The sequence below is a fragment of the Eptesicus fuscus genome, chromosome 11 (assembly GCF_027574615.1).
Source record: "Eptesicus fuscus isolate TK198812 chromosome 11, DD_ASM_mEF_20220401, whole genome shotgun sequence".
Taxonomy (NCBI): domain Eukaryota; kingdom Metazoa; phylum Chordata; class Mammalia; order Chiroptera; family Vespertilionidae; genus Eptesicus; species Eptesicus fuscus.
This window is the reverse complement of record NC_072483.1, coordinates 92,178,480-92,199,249: the sequence shown is the minus strand read 5'-3', so window position 1 is coordinate 92,199,249 and position 20,770 is coordinate 92,178,480. Positions and strand designations below refer to the sequence as shown.

Sequence of the window (20,770 nt, the reverse complement as noted above, 5' to 3'; positions counted from 1 at the left end):
GAGAGGGGGGGGGGAATGTGTGTGTATGTTGATTTCAGGTAAATCAATTTTGAAGGGTATTACTTTTATCTACTTTTAAAAAAGTACCTTAAAATGTTTATGACTATTCATAAGTAAAAACCTCTGTCCTTACTCCCCAAAAGAGCAGATGAAGAAACCAGTGATAATTACACCCGTCAGAGAAAGTTTAAACCTCCGGGATATTGTTTTTAGGAGAAGGTGCGTACTTGAACATCGGCTTGGACATTTAATCAGAAATACCTCATGTTCTTAGTGCCGATTACACTAAGATTTAGGCCTTAACTATTCGTATGAAGTATTTTTGGTGTTGTTCCCCCTCACCTGAGCATATTTCTTCATTGATGTTTAGAGGGAGTGGAAAGGAGGGGAAGAGACAGAGAGAAACATGGATTGGTTGCCTCCTGCTTGTGCCCTGACCAGGGCCAGGGATTGAGCCTGCAACTGAGGGACGTGCCCTTGACCAGAATCAAACCAGGGACCCTTTGGTGCCAGGGCCAACGCTCTACCCACTGAGCCAAACCAGCTGTGGCAGTATAAAATATATGTTAGCCCAACTGGTATTCGTTGTAGGAAATACGAATTACAAGTTTTTCATTAGCTAACAAAAACAAATAATATAAATAATTTCCTACAGGCTCTTTCTTATTCATCTTCTACTTTGAGGTTTATTTTCAATGCTCCCTTTTGAGCTCTTTACATAATATTATATTCACTGAATTACCTTTCAGTTGGGTACATTTAAATTTTTTCTGCTCATTAAGTAACGGTAGATTCTGGTATAAATTACTCATACCCAAAATATGCTCACATTATGTTTAGTATGAACATGAGTAGGAGAGCAGGAGTAGAGTGAGAAGGACACTTCAGAGCTAGGGTGCTGTAAAGAGATCCAGAATGAAATGCTCATGTTGCAATCGGAGGTGGCAAGGCTGGTTAAGATTCTAAATACCGGGCCATAGAAGAAGCATATACTCAGAAAAGTACTAATAGACTTCATATCATTATGAAAATACATTAAGTTTAAGTAATACTACATTTATAGTCATTTAATTATATGAATACTTATAGTAATTATGTAATATTTATTTACTAGAGGCCTGGTGCATGAAATTCGTGCAAGAGTAGGCCTTCCTTCCCCCGGCTGCCGGCACTGGCTTCCCTCTGGCACCTGGGACCCAGGCTTCCCTCCAACGGCTGGCAGGCACCCAGGACCCAGGCTTTCCTTGCAGCCCTGGCTTCATCCAGAAGGTCATCCGGAAGGATATCCAGTCTAACTAGCATATTACGCTTTTATTATTATAGTCTAGTGGCCCAGTGCATGAAATTAGTGTACGGGGAGGGGGGGGGTGTCCCTCAGCCCGGCCTGCACCCTCTCCAATCTGGGACCCCTCAGAGGATGTCCAACTGCTGGTTTAGGCCCAATCCCGGAGGGCCTAAACCGGCAGTCGAACATCCATCTCACAATCCAGGACTACTGGCTCCTAACTGCTCACCTGCCTGCCTGCCTGATCACCCCTAATCACTCTGCCTGCTGGCCTGCTCGCCCCCAACTGCCCCCCAGCTGGCCTCCTCACCCCCAACTGCCTCTCCCCACTGGCCTGCTTGCCCCCAATTGCCCCCTTGCTGGCCTGCTTGCCCCCAATTGCCCCCCTGCTGGCCTATTCGCCCCCAACTGCACCCCTCTGCCAGCCTGATCACCCCCAACTGCCCTCCCCTCCTGGCCTGATAACCCCTAACTGCCTCTGCCTCAGCCCTGCCACCATGGCTTCGTCCAGAAGGTCTCCTGGAAGGTCTCCCAGTCTAATTAGCATATTACGCTTTTATTATTATAGATAACTTACCATGTCCTGGATACTATAGGAAGCACATTATATTCACACAAAGACTACGAAATAAATACCACCCACACGTCACAATGAGAGCCTGAGGCTGTGGAAGGCTAAGTGGCGTCCTGCTGTCCCCACATCAGCAGGACATCCAGGCAGCAGCCACCTAGGTCTCCTGTCGGTCAAGGGGCCAGACCCCTTCACGTATACTCAGTCCGCGTGACGTGCATCACAGGAACTAACAATAAAAGCAATTACTTTCTACATTCCACCAGTGGAAAAATCATCATGCAAAATTTATGTTCATTTAATTCGCACTAAAACTTTGTTTATGCAATGATACAGCCATGGCAACTGATGAGAATATAGGACTTTAAAATTAACATGGTAAAATAAATCTGGTAAAAAAATAGTAACGTCGTCCTAAACAAACAGGAAGCATAATGAAGAAGGAAGAGCGAACGTGCGATGGTAAGCGCGCGGCGGCGGCTACCTGAGCTCCCCTGTTCATGTCGAGGCCGTACCACACGGGCTTGTGGTCCGGCGACTTGCTGGCCCACCAGGTTTTCCGGGGGACGCTCGCCGGGTTGGCTGAGATGCACGTCTCTCCCGTCTCCATGTTGCAGAAAACTTTGATGGCGTCTTCCACGGACCCCTGGTTAGGGTCAATCCAGTACTCACCTGTTTTCCAAAATAAACGTATTTGCAAAGAAGAGTGAATTTCAAACATGATGAGAGCCGTGTATTGTCAAAACGATCAATAAAGTAAGTATACGAGTTAAACTGTGGTTAGAATGTTATAAATTATTTCACTGGCCAGTTAGAATTGATCTCTGTTATATCTGAGAGATACCTGAAATAGGTTATACCAAGTTAGTGCTTGGTGCTGGACATGTAGTCAAATACACAAATATGCATTTGTGCATCTAGCTGTGTGTATGTATACTTACATATGTGTGTATATGTAATATGTACGAAAAACTGCATTTTAAATAAAATGTAGACAGTGGTGGCTGTAAAGTCTAGAGCTGAGAATGAAATTGCCTAGTCCGCACAGATCATTTTAGCTCTCCCTGTCAATGTCATTTCAGAGTTAACTGGAGCCATTCAGCATTTCACAGCTGCTTCTTCTGGCCCAGAATCCCTTTTCTCCAGGTCTGATTAGATTCATCAAAATGACAGAATACTGCCAACTGAAGGCATGGCTTACACAACCAGGACAGAAAGACTACTTCGTTCCAAAACACTCTGTATTAACATGTAATCCTGCCAGCAGAGACTCTTAAAGCTGTATTTATAGAACATTAAACTGCATGCAAGGTGTTTCATTGTCAAGTAAGTTTGGGAAATAAGATAAACTTTATTCTACTCCTGAAGACCCAATGATATATGAGAGCATATTAAATCCCCGAAAAGTCATGGAGGTAAGTCCATGCCAACCTTGCTTCAGCAAGTATTCTCTATGCCATATCACCGCAAAATTGCCCATTTTTAAGGCTTCTGGGTGGAAATGGCACTGCCAGGATGAAGTGAGAGCATTAACAGGATGTTTCCTCTCTCAGAGTGTTCATCGTCTCGCCCCGCTGTTCTTCAGGTCCTTGACCGCCCCCACCGCTAAACCACAGCTCTATGGCACGGCGCCCATGTCCCCTCTCGGGCATCACTGCGCATTGCCAGAACGCAGCCAGCGGCACGCTGCTGGGGTGCCGTTGAGCACACACGGCCAGAAGCGCGGGGCCGCTCACCGCTGTGCTTCGCCGAGTGGCAGAGCCTTAAGTCGTCGCAGGTGCGGGCCGGGTGCTTCTTGGAGCCGTCGGGGCTCCGCATGGTCTCGATCTGGCTGCTGAGGGACTTGAGGGTGGCGTGGACGCCAGGGTCCGTCTTGTTCTTGTCGTCAGGAGCCGCCTCGTCTTCTGTGAACTCGGGGAGGGGGTCTGGCATGCTCTCGTCGTAGTGCCCCAGGATGTCCCCAAGGGCAGCCGTGAGGTGGCCCGGGGGACCCGGAGGGCCAGGCGGGCCCGGCTCGCCCGGAGGACCCTGAAGGTTAAGAACATTGGAAATACATGAACATACTTATCGCTTCTGTTTTCCATCGGGCACACGGCATGGCTGGGACTCGGTGCCCGGGGCGTTACAGCGCAACCCCCGGCCTGGCGGTGCTGGGACCTGGGCGTCGCGCCCTTTAACCCGATGGCTCTGCCCGCCCGCCCGCCCGTAGCCCTGAGGGTGAGAGTGACGCGGAGCTGCCTCCCAGGCAGCGTGCCTACAAGTCGGCATCTGAGCTACAGCGAGACCCAAGCACCAAGCCTGCGCGCTGATGTTCACCTTGAAGATGCAATATGTTTTACAGAAAGTATGCAGATATGGACATTCATTTCCAGACGACTGGGGGCAAGGCACAACTGCAATGTCTCACAGGTCTTACGACAGACGCTGAAGGGCGAATGCAGGGAGCTGTGGGTCCCAGTTCTAGAAGGTTACCCGTCAATACCAGGGAAATGCCCACAACAAGCACCCACAGACTATTGTCCCGTTTTCAAATAAGCGGGAAGGCGGGAAGTCTTTTAAGTGTTCAAACTCATGTGTAGATCAAAATCCTGCGTCCTAAACAAAATTTAAGAATGTTCTCTTTAGCCCTTTTTTTTTATATATTTTTAATGACTTCAGAGAGAAGGGAGAGAAGAGAGAGAGAAGCATCAATGATGAGAGAGAATCATGGATCGGCTGCCTCCTGCACGCCCCACATTGGGGATGGAGCCTGCAACCTGGGCAGATGCCCTGACCGAGAATCGAACCGTGACCTCCTGGTTCATAGGTCGACGCTCAACCCCTGAGCCACGCCAGTCAGGCTCTTAAGTTCTTCCCGTAACAAAAGAATCAGCAGAGAAATGGGAAGACGTGTGGTCTCCTTCCGCCTGGCAGACAAGGCTGGAGTCTGCCACCGAGGAGCTGGCTCTGGACGAGCTGCTTCAACCTCTCCTCACCCCAAGAGCCCGTGAAATCTGCTGGGTTCACCTTTAAGACGGCATCATGTCCCATGAGTTCCTCTGCACCAATCTCAGGGGGGTTTTCCCATCGAGGACGAGTGAGCCGCGAAATAAAGTCAACCGAGGGCCATAAGCCAGAGGCATGGCACTTCCGGCTGTTTCCGCCCACAGAGAAACAGTAGGGAATGTTCCTCCGGACCGTGGGAAACAGAGGCTTTCCGCTTCATAAAGTAAGTGATGAATATTCAGTTCAATGGCCAGTGAGGGGCAGAGACAGAACAGGGAGGGACAGGAAAACCAGACCGAAGAGGAAGAGAGAGGAGGTTTCCCGAAGACCCGAGAAGCCAGCGTCTACAGAGTTTACATGATCCTCAGGTCGACGCTATGGAGCATGGCGATGAAAATGGTCATTGAAATCCTTCCTAACGTCGTTTGCATTGAAAGCCTCTCTAATGTCGTTCACCTCGCAGCATTTTCCTGAACGACTACACTCATCGGCCTGCACTCAGTACACTGCCTTTAGGGAAAGCGCCCTCCCCTGAGCTCATCACGGCACAGGCGTGCCACGCTCTTTGCCTCATCGGTGCCCAGGGAATGGAGGCCCAGCAAGTTGGGCTGATTTCAGACTCGGGGTCATCTGGGTGAAGGAAAGCCGAGACGGTCACTTCTACAGACCAGCTCTGGTGGACTTTGAGGTTTGTTCCGAGTCCCTCCTGTCCCTCGGCCGTCGGCGCACACCGCGCTCGGCGGGCCCAGGCGGTGAGGACCAGCAGCGCCATGGCTCGCACACCCGGTGACTCACCTCGGGCCCCGCCTCCCCGATGCTGCCCCGCACGCCAGGAGGCCCGATGGGGCCCAGCGGCCCGGGGTTTCCTTCCTTCCCTGACGGACCCACCGGGCCTGGAGGACCCTGCAAGGAACAGAAACTGGATTTCAGATTCTCTAAGAAAACCTCCACAGTGCCCTTCTCTCATCAAAGAGCCATTTTCCGGAGGGAACTGTCACGACAATTTCTCAGATTCAGATCCTAATGACTAACGAATGGAGTTCCAGCACATTCCTACGTTTACTATTTCATCGCACATCGATCATCATCCGTGCACATAAAAGCTCAGCAGCGGTTAAAACTGTTAATGGACTCGTCATCTACTTTTATTATTATTGGGACTGTTTCATCAAATCTCATGTACTGTAAACTTAATTATAAATTCTGTGAGCTACGAGTAAGAAAAAGGCAGGAGGTGAAGTGATTGATATAATTAAAAGTTAGGTTCGTGTGTTTATACAAGTATCTCATGACATCCTAACAATTTTAATACTACTCATTTAATGATAGTAAAATGTTTTGTTTGTACTAGATTCAGACATAACAGAAATTCGAAGGATTTTCCTAAACCATGTGTCTGTCAATTATGTTATGACACTGATGACCTGTGACGGGCAGCATGAGTGCTAATGCGGAATTTCTAAAAGCCACAAACGCTGGTCTCCTTCTGTGACTTGCTTCTGAATGAGCCTGAAGCACAACACTCTGAGGAGGTGCCCAGGCCTCACACACACTCAGCGGCAGGACAGCCGGCCCGGCCTCCCTCCCGGCGGGCCTGGGACGACCTCCCAGAGCGCGGGCCCTGGACAGGGCAGTGGACAGAGGAAGGAAGCGGCCCCGCCCGTGAGGTGTTCACCGGAGGGAGGAGGAGTGACTGTGGGACAGGAAATGCCAAGTCACAGGCCAGGCTTTCTGCTTGGAGGGAACTGCTGAGTGGATTCTCCCCGGCGCCGGCCGCCACGGCAGGGACTCTGGGAAATCCTCGCCGCCGTCGGAAAGCGCTCCCGGCTCCCGAGGGCGCCCCGGGAGCATCCCCGCCCAGCGGGCTGGGCCCAGTTACTCACTCTGGGGCCGAACGGTCCCGGGATCCCAGCGCTGCCTTGCTCTCCATTTGGACCCTGAGAGGGGAGACATTTAAATGTCACCAGAGTCCGTCCACCCTGCATTCTGCCGCCGCGGGGTGCAAACCCGCTGCATCGGCGCCAGCTGCATACACTCCCTGCACAGTCACGTCTATGCGTCTCCATGAGCGCCCACAAGGAACGGCAACCGCGGGGGGCACGGTGTGCATACCCGTGGGCTCATGTCTTCCCTCCAAAACCACAGCTAACAGGTGGCAATGGCAGGGGCCAGGCGGCTACGTCATGGCTTTGAAATGACAATACGGTACGAAACGTCCGTCCGTTTTACCACAAGCGTTCACGTGAGGAGACGCCTGTGTGCTCCACACGGAGCGGGGAATCCGCAGAGGAGTAGCTTACCGGCGGCCCGGGAAGGCCCTGCAGGCCGGTGAACCCTCTGTGGCCCTTCTGGCCGCGATCGCCGCGGTCCCCGTGATCGCCTTTGTCACCACGAGGTCCTTGGGGTCCCTGGAAACAGGGTCATGGCATGGGCATTGCCTGTTGAGGCTACAATTTTACCTCTCACAATTGTATTCACTATTATTGTGAATACTACATTTTACATGAACATGTTTACTTATATACATGGAATTAGACCTAGAAATGTTTGTCTTTTGGAACGAAGGTGATAATTAAAACATATTTAATAATGCTTTTCTAAAGAGTTAGTCTTTTAATGTTTATCCTATATTTATACTAAAATGAGGTATTTTTAAGTTGGTCTTACTTATCTAAAACAGTTTCAAAGACTGTATTTCACATACTCGGCTGATATCGTTATGTGAAAATATTGCTACCATAAATAGGTTCTTTAAAATCAAAACATGAGATCTTATTTACTATGCTACCTCTAAAAAGAAAATGCTTATTAAATTTGCATATGCAGATAAACCGGACATGATATAGCTGGGACTATATTAAAAACCTGGTCATATTGGAAAGTTGCTAAGAGTGTAGATGTATCAATTCTGATCCTGAGAAACGAAAGGGAAAGCAATAATTAAGAATCTTATTATGGGATGGAAGCTACACTGAGAGAAGAGGTGAAAATTATCTGATCGCTCTCATCAGTCTTAGGCTCCTTCCTTCCCTTCCTCCTGTCCTTTCCTTCTTGCGTTCCTGTTTCTTAAGTCTTAGGGAACAGCAGCCCCGGAGCTGACAGGTACACTGACAGGGTCACCCCCGTGGGCAGCTGTGCTGTCTGCGGCTCTCCTAAGAGAGAACTGGAGGGTGGAAGACGCCATCAAATAGACGGGCTCTTGGGTTAGTATTTTCCCGTAACAGTTTTTTGTTCTTATTTTGTATGGTTCTTTTTATTTTATTTTTAATTTGGATATCCTAATTGCCAAACAGTATGAAAATCTTTTTATAATAAAAGCAAGACCAGATCTCAGTAACTTGTTACGTTTTATATAACACTGTAAATTTAAATACTGAAATCAGCCCAGCCGGCATGGCTCAGTGGTTGAGTGTCGACCTAAGAACCAGGAGGCAGCCAACCAATGATTCTCTCTCATCATTGATGTTTCCATCCCTCTCCCTTCCCCTCTGAAATCAATAAATATATATTAAATAGTAAAATCAGCCTGAAGATTTTCATCATGTTAAAGAGGTTCTTTTATTTGGGGAATGCCCCAAAATTTCATAATTGAAAATAAACTAAACCAGAAATCACCTATTTATTATTATTAACTAAAATTCATTTAATCATAGAAAATGAAACTACATTGTTTTTGTAACTGGTTAGAAAACGTTTCACTTGAACATGCTATGGAACTATGAAATCTTCTCTAGCCAGGCTCAAATCAAAACTGAGAATTGAGATTTAATAATAGGCCATGATTTTAAGGCTACAATTGATCTTCATAAATATTGATATTGATTTATATAACAGGTGTGAAAGGAACAGAAGAGACTGCCTATAGAAATAATTCATTCACAGTAATACATCTGTATGAGACTCCCTAACCTGGAAGTAACTGCAAGTAGCAAAAGAATTGAACGTGGGCAGTGCAATCTCATTGAAAATAACACATAATATTGAATAGAGCTGTTAACATTTACAGAGAGCCTTTAAACCCATTATGTGATTTTTAGAAAAATCTCAGAAAGAAGGATATGATCATTCCTATTATTTTTGGAGGAAACTGTGACTCTAAGAGTCTTTATTGATTATTTGAAAGAATTCACAGCTTGAGAAATTTGGTCATTTACCTTTATAAACCTTAAATTGTACTTTTCCTTTGGGAGTGTATTTTGTGAAAGAAGACATAATCTTTTAAAGAAAAACAGAACTTACAGGTAAGCCACGTTTCCCAGCTCGACCAGGGGGTCCTATGGGGCCGCGGGAACCCTGGGAGAAATTTCCACAAAAGTTGTACAAACAGCAACACACAAGTGCACAGACTATGTAGATACAGAACTCAAACAACATATGTGTAGCGGGATATTTATTACGTTTATGTGCCCCTATGCACACTCTTACGGCTCATTAACGAAAACCAGGCTCATGTCCCTGGGTGAGAGTGTGCTCATCTGACCCCAATGACACTTCTATAATCAGCTTTATTAATTGGTGGAATGTTACTTGCTTAAATTTAACATGATTTCCTATAAATCACAACATTTTAGGTGGTGAAAGTCAAAGCATCAGAATCTTGGAATATCTGCTAGAAATCAAATGTTAGCCTCGAAGACTAACACAAAACAGCTCATGATGAACTGTTGGTCATTCTTGGGTTGGAGGCCTCTCCTTACCGGGTCTCCTCTCTGTCCTGCGTCTCCGGGGGCGCCGACGGGGCCGGGCGTGCCCGGGGCACCCTGAGAGCCCGGCAGGCCTGCGGGCCCGGGGTCTCCGCGATCACCCTGACAGAATAACAGAGATCATTCTTTTAACATCACCCTCACTCAGTGGCATCCCACCTGCCCGTGCTATCCGCGATGAAACAACACCTTTTTAAAAACTTACTGTTATTTTACCTATAATTCACTGAAATCGTTCCTTTACTCATTCATAACTCAAACTGAGGAGGAGGAGATGATTTCCCCCAGTTCCCGACCTCCTCGCTCCCCTCGCTCCTGCCCTGCGGCTCCCGCAGCCCCGATGCCGGAGAGAGCAGCAGCATGGTCTGGGTCTGGGTGCGGGAGTCTGCACCCGGGTGTCTGCTCTGGGCGAAACGAAGCCTCGCCCGACGGCGGGGAAACAGAACATGTCAGGGAACCGCTCTCCGGGTTCCCACCCGGGCCTGTTCTCAGAACGCGGGTGACACTCCTCCCGCTCCCTCCCCATCACGTGAGGCCAGGCGGACGTCACCCCGCCTGCCCCCCATGGCGGTGCAATGCCCCCAGGAGGAGCCCCGCTGGGCCACGGGGCCGTCTCCGGGTGCACAGCGCCCTGAGGATACAGCTCAGAGGCGTCTGAAGGAAGAGGCTGCCCCGATTCCCTCGGGGAGACCCACTGCAGGGCTCCCGGGCTCCTGGTCTCGCTCAGCCGTCAGCAGCGGGAGGCCTGCTGCGGGAACGTGGATTAACTAAGTAATGGGTCAGACCGTTTTCTTCTGACGGAAATCGCCTCACGTGACCGGTTAGTTTGGCCACCAGGATGAACTTGGACAACAGATTAGAGAACAGACTCATAAGACATTGAATAAGCTGAACTGGCAACTCCGGGATTTTGGAAGAAACATTCAGAAAGCACATATACTCTTAGAAAATACCAAGGGTGACTCTGGCAACTATCTAAACTTATGATCAAAATAAAAGGCGATGGAAACTTAAAACGCACATGGGCTCCGTATATACCCGCAATGACATCGGGGCACCCATCAGCAAAACCTCTGAGGGCTACGGCACCACACAGTATCTACTGACCGAGGGACAATTCTCATTCCCTGGCGTTACGCAGAAGGGGGTGCCCCCAAAATTCATCCAAACTCCTTCTTCCTCTTTACCTGAGTGCCTAATGGGTACTCCACATGTGATTTAAAACACATAAGCCCCGTAGTGTAAGTCTCATCATGTTCAGAGTCTGTGAAAACTGAGGTTCACAAACTGTGTTCAGGGTCACACAGCCGGTCACGTCAGCGGTCAGGATGCCAACCAGGCCTGCCCGGCTCCCCGGCCTGCTCTGCGCCAGGACGGGCCCCGGGTGGGGAGAGCTGTGACCCGGGCTCGGCTGGGGAGAGGGCTGTGCTGGCCGTCCACGCACCCCGCCCCGCACAGCTGTGCGGCCCGCATCGGGGCTGGAGCTTCCGGGAAAGTGGGGATCCCCGCTCAGGGCACGTCTGAGCTAACGCCACATCAGGAGCTACAGCCCTGGAAAGCCCAGGGCCTCTCTCCTCACGGGCATCGCTGCCGGAGGGGAGCAGGGCATGTGGACGCCCCACCGCTCCCCACTTCTGCGAGTGAGTTTGAAGCAGACACCGCAAAGGCAGCCCCATCCGACGCCTTCGTGTCGCACAAACATGGAAGCAATTTGCTTTCCTCCTCTCACTAACACCGCCGTCTCACTTCGCTGTGCATTCAGATCTCGTTTCATCTATGAGATCGGCCAAGTTATGACATTTCTGCTTCTGTCGGAGAATCGGGGCTGGACTGGAGCCGCGAGGAGGAAGGCAGCGGCCCCTTGGTTAGTGTCAGGAAGGTTTCCCCCCCCCCCCCCCCCCCACCCCCCGGACGTGTCAGTCAGCGGCAGGGCCTTACGCGTTCGCCAACAGCGCCGTCCCGTCCCGGAGTGCCGTCGTTGCCCGCCGGACCCTAAGGAGATCACATTGAAAGGGGATTCGCTGGCGATAAAAACCGCCCCCCGCCAGACACGTCACAGCGGCCACACTGCGCCGGCCACCGCGACAGCGTTTACGGACCCTCAGCGAGCGGGCAGCGGGGCCTCTTCTCCATCACTTTGAATTGCTTGAGAAATTAACCTGTTTTCACCTAATCTAAATTCTTCATGTCTATGTTTTTGTTCTAACGAAGGGAAACAGTCTCAAATCCTTTGAAATACTTATACAATAAATGCAATTCTTGATATTTTGTTTGCTTTGTATTACCAGTGAATGGTTTTTCTTACTTTTACTTCTTAAAGCTTATCCAAAAAATATCTGTAAAGTTCTTAAATAAAATAATTAGACCATCAAATGACTTTTGAAAATATACTCTTCTCTCCTTATTATTATTTTTTCTCAGAATGACGCTGCTCCGTCTGATGAAAACACCTGCTCTGAAAGGCACCGGCTGTCCCTTCCACAAGCACGAGCCACGAGCCGGTGGTGATTCCCTCGTCACAGCACTGCAGGCACCGATGCCACTGGAAGTTCTCACTCCTCGTTCAAAGCCCCGTTTCCTCCCCAAGCCCCAGGGGCCATGGCACCAAGCGTGTCCCTGTACCGTGGTGGGTAGGAGAATGATCTCCACCTGGCCCTTATCACAAGTTAAATATTACATTAATCCTATCGCTCTAAAAAGTGGCAGTGTGACAGATATGCTGCTAACACAATGAAATGATGACAGGGGAAGGGTGGACGAATGTGTCCTTTTACGTTAAAAACAACTGGCAGGAACCTAAATCAACTGAGCTGCTTGGTGCCAGAGGAGGTGACGGTCAGAGCAAAGCCCTGATCCTGCTATGGGTCCCTATGGCATCACCTGTCAACGCGCTAGGCGATCCGGGCACAGAAATACCGCCCCCCAGACCCTTCCTCCAGCAGAACGCACACACAGGTTCTCAGTCCACCTCTGAGGGAAAAAACTGACCCCATGACACCGACAAGAGCCACGGTACTCACCTCAGGTCCCGGCTCCCCGACAGGGCCGTTCGAGCCTGGGGGGCCCACGGGCCCGGGGGGCCCTTTGTCTCCGGTGGCACCCGTCGCTCCCACCTTTCCTGGAGTGCCCTGGAATAGGTATAGATATGTCACCCACTTCCAAAGAAATGTAAGAATGCCACCTCCCATAAAGGCTGCATGCATTCAGCCCAGCCGGTGTGGCTCAGTGGTTGAGTGTCAACCTATGAACCAGGAGGTCATGGCTCGATTCCCGGTCAAGGGCACATGCCTGGGGTGTGGGCTCGATCCCCAGTGGGGTAGGTACATGCAGGAGGCAGCCAATCAATGATGCTCATCATTGATGTTTCTATTTCTCTCTCCCTCTCCCTGCCTCTCTGAAATCAATTAAAACAAACAAACAAACAAGCCCTAGCCGATTTGGCTCAGTGAATAGAGGTCGTCGACCTGCGGACTGAAGGGTCCCAGGTTCAATTCCAGTCAAGGGCACATGCCCGGGTTGTAGGCTCGATCCCCGGTGGAGGACATGCAGGAGACAATCGATCAATGATTCTCTCTCATCATTGATGTTTCCATCTCTCCCTCTCCCTTCCTCTCTCTGAGATCAATACAAATACATTTTTTTAAAAGAATGCCCGGTCCGATTTACTCCGGCGCTGTCTGCTCACTTTATTTCTACGCCCTGTCTTCCTGCTGGGCGAGCTTCCTCCCAGGTGTCCGGCTCCATCTGGCAAAAGCATTCCTTACCTCCCGGTTTGCTGGCCTCACATCTCCACCCCCAGGTGCCCCAGTTCCAAAGCCCCAGCAGCTCCTTTCTCGGTCAACACCCCACAAAAAACAGCACCTATTTTTTTCTCATGTGTATAAACTCCGAGGGGCAAAATTCGTGTCTTCAAAGCTAATAATGAGCCAGGCTTCTGTACACGCTCCAGAGAATATGAGATTCTTGGACCAACCCCCGCCCCTCTCCCCCCAGGGATCAGGGATCACTTTCAGAGGTTTTCTTTCGAGTTCTCCCCACTGTCACCGCCAGTATTACTTTAGCTCAACTCCTTCCTCGCCTTGATGGCTCCTGAGAGCTGCTCTGTGGCCTGTGGGCCTTTCTGTCCGCATGTTTATCTAAGGAGAGGCCGCCGACTCACCAGGAGACCCCCCTTCTCCGGCTCCTCGGATAGTTTTAATATTTGCAGAAAGATTTAGAGTCACCCCAAATCCACATCCATATTTGTTACTTCACTAGCCCCGAGGTCAGGTAAATACACTTTTCAACGACTTTGTAAGATACTTAAAGAAAGAATTTCACATGTAAATTCAAAAGCTTTTGAAGATACTCAGAATTGGTTTCAAAAAAAGACTTTAAATCTATTCAGCAAAAATATACACAAATGATAGTGCACAGAATCAGAGAAACACGGACTCCGGCAGCTGCTCACCGCAGGGCCCGGCAGGCCGGGCATGCCTCGCTCCCCGCGCTGCCCCGGCATGCCGACGATCCCTCTCTGCCCGGTGGTGCCCGCTGGGCCAGGAGGGCCATCCGGACCCTGATTCGGAGGATAAACTAGAATGAGAAGTGGTCCAGGATAAAACTATGTGCAAGAACTTCACAGTAGGTCACACTGGACAGGTGTTTCTGGTACAGGGAAAAGTCCTCTGATTCATCAGACCATGCTATATAAGTAACCCATGTACCATCCACACAGGCCTTCTAACATCACGTAAGAAGTAAGAATAGCTTATCAAATGAAAGAGAACTTGAAGATTAATATGAATATTGATGGAATAAAAGAGGTCACTATTCAGGCAAATGTTGTTCCTCTTTTAAAGGGACACATTTTTAAAATAAAGAGAATAATATGATTTATCTGAACACATTAATGTTTAAAGGCATTTGGATATTAAATGAAGTAATGTACTTCATAAAAAACTCCCTTCATGCAATGCGGATATATACCAGAAAGAGTGTTTTCTCGTTTGGATTTTGAACACCACACCCATCAGTGCTGTATTTTCCTATTTGCACATGCGCTTTTTTCTAAAGCAGAGAACTGCGCATGCAAAGCCTATCGGCACAAAGCCAGTGCCCACATATACAACAGCTTCATGGACAGTGACCATGGCGATTTCCATTGGCCAGTATCTAGTTACAGGTGCTCTGGAGCAAAGATGCCAACTCACAGGCTGCCCGTCTTCTCCGGGGTCCCCTTTGTCTCCTGGGCCCCCGGGGGGGCCGGCTGGTCCACGATCTCCCACTCGCCCGTGAGAGCCGGGGTCCCCGCGAAGACCCGGAGGCCCCTCCTTCCCGGGCTCCCCGAGGGGCCCCGCCGGCCCTGGAGCTCCCTAGGGGGACAGAGAGAAAGCGGGAGGGCAGGGGGGGCCTCGGGAGGCCCTGGGCAGCGGTCTGTGCCTCAGGGGCGCTCCCCGGCCTCACGGCCCCCGTTTTCCTGTCGGATACTCAGATATTCATTCCCCAGAAGAAGATCGACCTCATTTGCAGACAACCCCCTCTGAGGCATTGTTCAAAGCTGAGATTAACTTGAATTTCAAACTGCTTACGGCTCTGACCCAACAATAAATACATAACACCTTACTCTGCCTGACCTCATCTTATAAAGGAAGAATAACAGTTAGTAGACAAAGTCCCAGGAATGCTTCCCAGCTGCAGGGGAGGGTGAGCACAAGGACTGTTGGGATTCAGTGATCACGGGGGACAGTAGTCCAAGATTGGGGCGCAAAGGACTTGCCGATAAGCTCCCCCAAGAGTCAGTGGATCAAAGTTTGCTTTGACCACACACCGGTAGGAATTATCAGTTAAGGGTTGTTAATATGGGAAACAAATCATTCTGGATTAAAAAATAAGTAATGAGAATTAAGTCTATGTGTATCTCTGTAACATGTACAGATACGTGTGTTGGTGTGCATTTGCATGTGTGGGTGTGTAGTTAGTCCACCTTCAATAGTGTGACTGACTTACGACAGGGCCTGGGGGTCCAACTCGGCCGGCAGAACCAGGGAATCCGGTCGCGCCCTGGAAACACAGCACAGAAGCACCTTAACAGAACAGCGAGTGGGTATGCTTTCCGGGGGCTGTTTTCTCACAGGGATGCTAGGCCTTTGGGGTCCCTTCGTGCTGCGGCCAAGTCTAGCCACGCTTGCACCCTTTGTTTTGAGAGTGGAGCTGGGTTAGCTGGGAGGAAGGATGACTTTTCCCTCTCCGCCCTCCATTCATCTTGACCATATGAGGTATGTTCCAGGCCAGGGCTGAAACCACCCTCCATTCACCTTGACCATATGCAGGTATGTATGAGGCCAGGGCTGAAACCACACTGTTGTCTCACAGAGCAGGAATGGACAGTGCTCCAGCACTTTCCCCACCGTCTGCAGCTCAGATGCTGCTCATACAGCGAGGGAGGCGGCGGGTCCCCAAGACCGCGGAGCCGGTTTTAACAGACCCCCCTCTCCACGCAACGCCTTCCGCTCCAGACTCGTTACACACGCAGTATCGATGTTGCCGCTTCAGGTCAACTTTCAAACATCCAGGAGGCCCTGATGCCTCAGCCGACCGGGTCAGCCCAGAGCTTCCCCCCAAACCAACTTACCGGTGGGCCCTGCGTTCCTCGCCCGCCTTTGAGTCCGGGGACACCGTTCGGGCCCTAGATGGGGGAACAGAGAGACCACGGCGTAAGGCAAACCGGCTGCGCACCAGGCCGAGCTGGGGGCACCGGGCCCCTCCGCAGGTCTTCATCGCGCTTACGTGGGGGCCTGGGGATCCTGCCAGCCCCTGTGGCCCCGGAGAGCCGGCGTCTCCCTTCTGTCCTGGCTCTCCGGGCTCCCCCTTCACGCCTGGCTGCCCATCGGGACCCTGTGTCAACGGCATAAATAAGCAATGATTAGAACACGTGCAGACAAGTTCCTCTACAGCGATTCTTACTAACGTGATTAACACAGAATGTCATCAGCTGCTGTGAAGTGGTGCTTTGCACTCAGTATGACAGCAGAGAGAGAGAATGGCCTGGCGGGATCCTTAAAGACGGTCTGAGAGAAATAAGTTATCACACCAGGTTTTATTATAACAAATAAGCATAGAATTTGGAATTGTGTGAACTCATCCATTTTTGTGCTAGTCTGTGAACTATTCTGAAAATGAGACTACCTAGAAAACTGCAAACTTTCCAGAATCTTTTACCTTCGGAACATATGGCAATGATAATTAATTAGCGCATGCTCTAACAGGGGAGTGTTCATTGAACATGAGAGACACGTGAAAATCATACCTGGGGGCCAGCAAAACCGACAGCACCAATTGGGCCGTTTTCACCACGGGAGCCCTGGAAGACAAGATAAGAGCTTTCACACCTTCGTATGTGCAGGAATGCTGCAGCATTATTCGCGTGGCCAAGACATGGAGACAACCCGAGCGCCCTGTGATAGAAGCCTGGGGGAAGGAGACGTGGTGCACACACACACTGGAGCACTGCTCAGCCACAGGAAAGGATGAAATACCACCATTCGCAACCACATGGATGGACCTTGAAATATTATGCCAAGTGAAAGAAGTCAGAAAAAGCTAAAGCCACATGATGTCACTCACATGCGGGAATCAAACTAAAACTCATGGGCACAGGCAGCAGGGAGGGTGGTGGTCGCCAGAGAGGGGGGCTGAGGGGGTGGGGCTTGAAGGGGCCTGTTATAAGGTGATGGAAGATGGTCTGACTGTGGGTGGTGGGCATACAGTGCAATGTGCAGATCTTGTATCATAGAAATTGACACTTGAAAAACCTATATGACCCTATTAGCCAACGTCACCCCAATAAATTTAATGAAAGTTTCTTAAAAATACAATTATATAAATTTGGAGTATCTTGAAATAATATATAGAAAAATCAGACATATTGCTTGAGAAAGACTCTTAAATGTGATTCACACACACACACACACACACACACACACACACACTCCATAGAACAAAATTTCCCAGGTCTGAAGTTTCCAAGAAGCCTCTTAATTACTTAGTTAGTGAGCTGCTTACCTACACTCACTCGAATGTATCACATTAGTAGAGGGATAATTTTTTAAGTTTAACGAGGGAAGTAAAAGCTGAAAACCAGAAAGTCATAAATAGCCTCATGTATCAGGCACGGCTTTCTACAGCCACCGAGACAAAGTGAGGAGCTGTCCCACTGCTCATGCGACGCTAAGACCACAACACACGGTCACTTACCGGATTGCCACGGGAGCCAGGCGGGCCGACCAAACCTCGAGGGCCAGGTTCACCCTGTGGAGCAGATGGTAGATTGTTATCGTCCGACACAGTAGCAGACACAGTACCACTGTGGGATGGTGGGCAGGTAACAGGGAGGGCAGGGAACGGGGAGGGCAGGTAATGGGGAGGGCAGGTAACGGGAGGGCAGGGAACGGGGAGGGCAGGGAACGGGGAGGGCAGGTAACGGGGAGGGCAGGGAACGGGGAGGGCAGGGAACGGGGAGGGAGGGCAGGTAACGGGAGGGCAGGGAACGGGGAGGGCAGGTAACGGGGAGGGAGGGCAGGTAACGGGAGGGCAGGTAACGGGAGGGCAGGGAACGGGGAGGGCAGGTAACGGGGAGGGAGGGCAGGTAACGGGAGGGCAGGTAACGGGGAGGGCAGGTAACGGGAGGGCAGGTAACGGGGAGAACATGGATGTGAACTAGCCAACGGCCATGCCTTATGAAAGGGCAAACACTGTGAGAAAGAGCCCGCATCCAGGCCTCAGGGTTCTGACTCCACAGAAGGACTCATTACCTTTTCTCCGGTGGGACCTGCAGGACCCGGGGGGCCCAAGGGGCCTGGCAGACCCTGTCGTGAACAGAGGAACAGGCGCTGAGGGAAGCACGCACAGTCTCCAGGTTAAACACACAGACGGGGCTGTGCTGGTGCAATGCGCTGCGTTCGCTAAGCATGACCTACGCAAACAATGTCACCTACACATTCTCACCCCTTTCCTCTCTAGTCTAGAACCATCTCCACTGGGTTTTCTCCACAGAATGTGTTCATCTCTTCCATCTAATCAGCTCGCCCAGATGTGGCCTGCCTTCAGACAGCAGGCCGGCTCCGTGCTGTCCTCTACCAGCCCTCCCTGCTCCTCGGCCTATTCATGCTGCCAATACCTATTTGAAATTCGAGGCTAGACCGAACAGACGTGTCCTCTTTGTACAAAATGCCAGATTCTTACATTCTAATACACTAGCAACATGTCACTCTTTCACTTCAAAAAAGTGAAGTGTGCTAATGCATTTGGCTTCCCAGCTCCTCCTGGATGAAAGGAGCGTCACAGCCCAGCTACACTGAGAAGATGGGGTTCTCTCGCTCAGAGCCCAGGGGAGCTGCCACGGGACACAAACTGGGTCTCCTGGACACGTGGCCACAGACTCCCCCCCTCCGCTCGGTTGCAGCTCTTCCTAAACCACGTTTTCCCTCTGATACACGTGTACCGCCTCGTCCTGCGCAGCCAGATATGCGCTTGCAATTGAATTCCCGTGTGGACTGCTGAAGAAGCTTAAGGGATAAAAATGATTTTTCCATTTTATATTATTAACAAGAACACGAGAAAACTCTATCAAATTCTCTGGATCTAGAGTGGAACAGCATTCTTCCAATAATATGCTTCCTTAAAGGAGCTGATGAAATAAGAAAACAAATGTACACACTTTCTCATAGAGAGAAAATGTCTTCATTTCCCCCTTTACTAATGCTGGTTCCTCGCCTGCTGTTTTCTCAGCCCTGACCTCCAACAGACTGAGAAACACTCATCACAGCTTTGCTCTACAAAGCGCTACCTGCCTTGCCTGGAAGAAGGTCAGACCGGCCCATTCGATCAGCTCCTTTCCAGACTAACATGCCTGTGACGTAGAAAGATGAGCGAGGCCCCCCCGCTCACAGCAGCGACCTCTCACGTCTCTCAACAGTGACTTCCCTTCCTGGCCGCCCTACCTCAGGGTAAGCAAAACGCGTGTCCACGGTTGGTCAACACCCAACCTCGGCTCTCCTCCTTCTCCAAGCCCGACCACGTGGGAGCCCCACCAACTTTATTTTGGAAAGTCCAGGCCAATTCACATGATGATGATAATGCTGACTCCAGGGCTGGGGGAGGGGGGCACGAATGATTCACTTACTCTTGCTCCGTCGTTCCCAGCTGTGCCTTCAGCACCCTTCTCTCCGATGCCGCCCTGGGGGGACACAGAACAGCCTGCGTTCGTCTGGTGGTCTCTCTCCCACACTTGCATGGAGGTCTCATGAGCAGGGAGCTGTCTCTTATGCCTGGAGCTGCATCTCCTTGAGCTTAGAACAATGCCTGGCCCTGTACATCCGCTCAATAAATATATATTAAAAAATGAATGAGTGAGCGACTTGTGACCCAGGACGGTGGAAGTCAAAGTCCGCCCAGGAAATCATTATCAGTAGAAAATCTAACTGGGTGAACGAAGAAAGAAAGAAGACTCACCCTGTCGCCCTTGGGGCCCGGCGTCCCTGCGATCCCTCGCTCCCCGGGCATGCCCTGAAGGCCTGGGGGGCCTGTGTCGCCGGGGGTTCCAGCTGGCCCCGGACTGCCCTGAAACGAACCAGCAGGAAGGGAGATCACCTCAACATCCAAATGGAACCACATGGAATCACCGTGCTGCTGTCAAAATAGTAGATTCTCGGAGATTTCACATGGTGTGACCAAGTGCTTATAGGTTTCATTTGGAAAAATGGCCTCTGAGTTCATTATAAAAACAACCATCAGACCTGCCATTTTGATAGTCAGTTTATGTTTTCAACTTTTCTCTTTGGGGACATTGAGTACTGATTCAAATAAAAATGATATAGAGCTTCCTTTTTTTTTTTCTTGTTTTGGTAACATCATGATGAGATTCTAATAAAGAAAGGAGATATTACATTCAGAGAGTGCCATTCTCTCTGTAATAAACCCATGATAATAAGCTGGCTTTGAGGCTCATTCAGTGATTACATTGGAGCAAATCTTACGCAATCACTTTGGATCTTAAAGATTTGCGTAATCATGAAAAATTCCACTTCAGCTGTGTACACTGAAATGGGTTACATGGTCTTCTATCAGTGTTAAAATGGCGCCCAAAAAGAAATGGTGCCTATTTTTGCCTTCTGCTGTGTTGTATTTTAGATTTTGCAAAAACAACACTCTTCCATATATTCTGTAAGCAGAATCGTGGAACGCAAG

The 20,770-nt window shown here is 50.0% G+C and overlaps 1 protein-coding gene across 1 annotated transcript in view; it reads right to left on the bottom strand.

Annotated features, from left to right (window-relative positions):
* COL5A2 (collagen type V alpha 2 chain) overlaps window positions 1-20,770 on the bottom strand; it is a 141,803-nt gene that overhangs the window by 2,831 nt on the left and 118,202 nt on the right. Inside the window, exons 34-52 of the mRNA XM_054723343.1 lie at window positions 20,036-20,143; window positions 19,707-19,760; window positions 18,337-18,390; window positions 17,780-17,833; window positions 16,833-16,886; window positions 16,313-16,420; window positions 16,158-16,211; window positions 15,533-15,586; window positions 14,737-14,898; window positions 13,995-14,102; window positions 12,565-12,672; window positions 11,483-11,536; window positions 9,539-9,646; window positions 9,081-9,134; window positions 7,142-7,249; window positions 6,725-6,778; window positions 5,637-5,744; window positions 3,593-3,884; window positions 2,341-2,528 (exon numbers count right to left, since the gene is read on the bottom strand). Of these exons, the coding sequence (XP_054579318.1) occupies window positions 2,341-2,528; window positions 3,593-3,884; window positions 5,637-5,744; window positions 6,725-6,778; window positions 7,142-7,249; window positions 9,081-9,134; window positions 9,539-9,646; window positions 11,483-11,536; window positions 12,565-12,672; window positions 13,995-14,102; window positions 14,737-14,898; window positions 15,533-15,586; window positions 16,158-16,211; window positions 16,313-16,420; window positions 16,833-16,886; window positions 17,780-17,833; window positions 18,337-18,390; window positions 19,707-19,760; window positions 20,036-20,143 (1,884 nt within the window). The remainder of the gene's footprint in view (window positions 1-2,340; window positions 2,529-3,592; window positions 3,885-5,636; window positions 5,745-6,724; window positions 6,779-7,141; window positions 7,250-9,080; window positions 9,135-9,538; window positions 9,647-11,482; window positions 11,537-12,564; window positions 12,673-13,994; window positions 14,103-14,736; window positions 14,899-15,532; window positions 15,587-16,157; window positions 16,212-16,312; window positions 16,421-16,832; window positions 16,887-17,779; window positions 17,834-18,336; window positions 18,391-19,706; window positions 19,761-20,035; window positions 20,144-20,770) is intronic.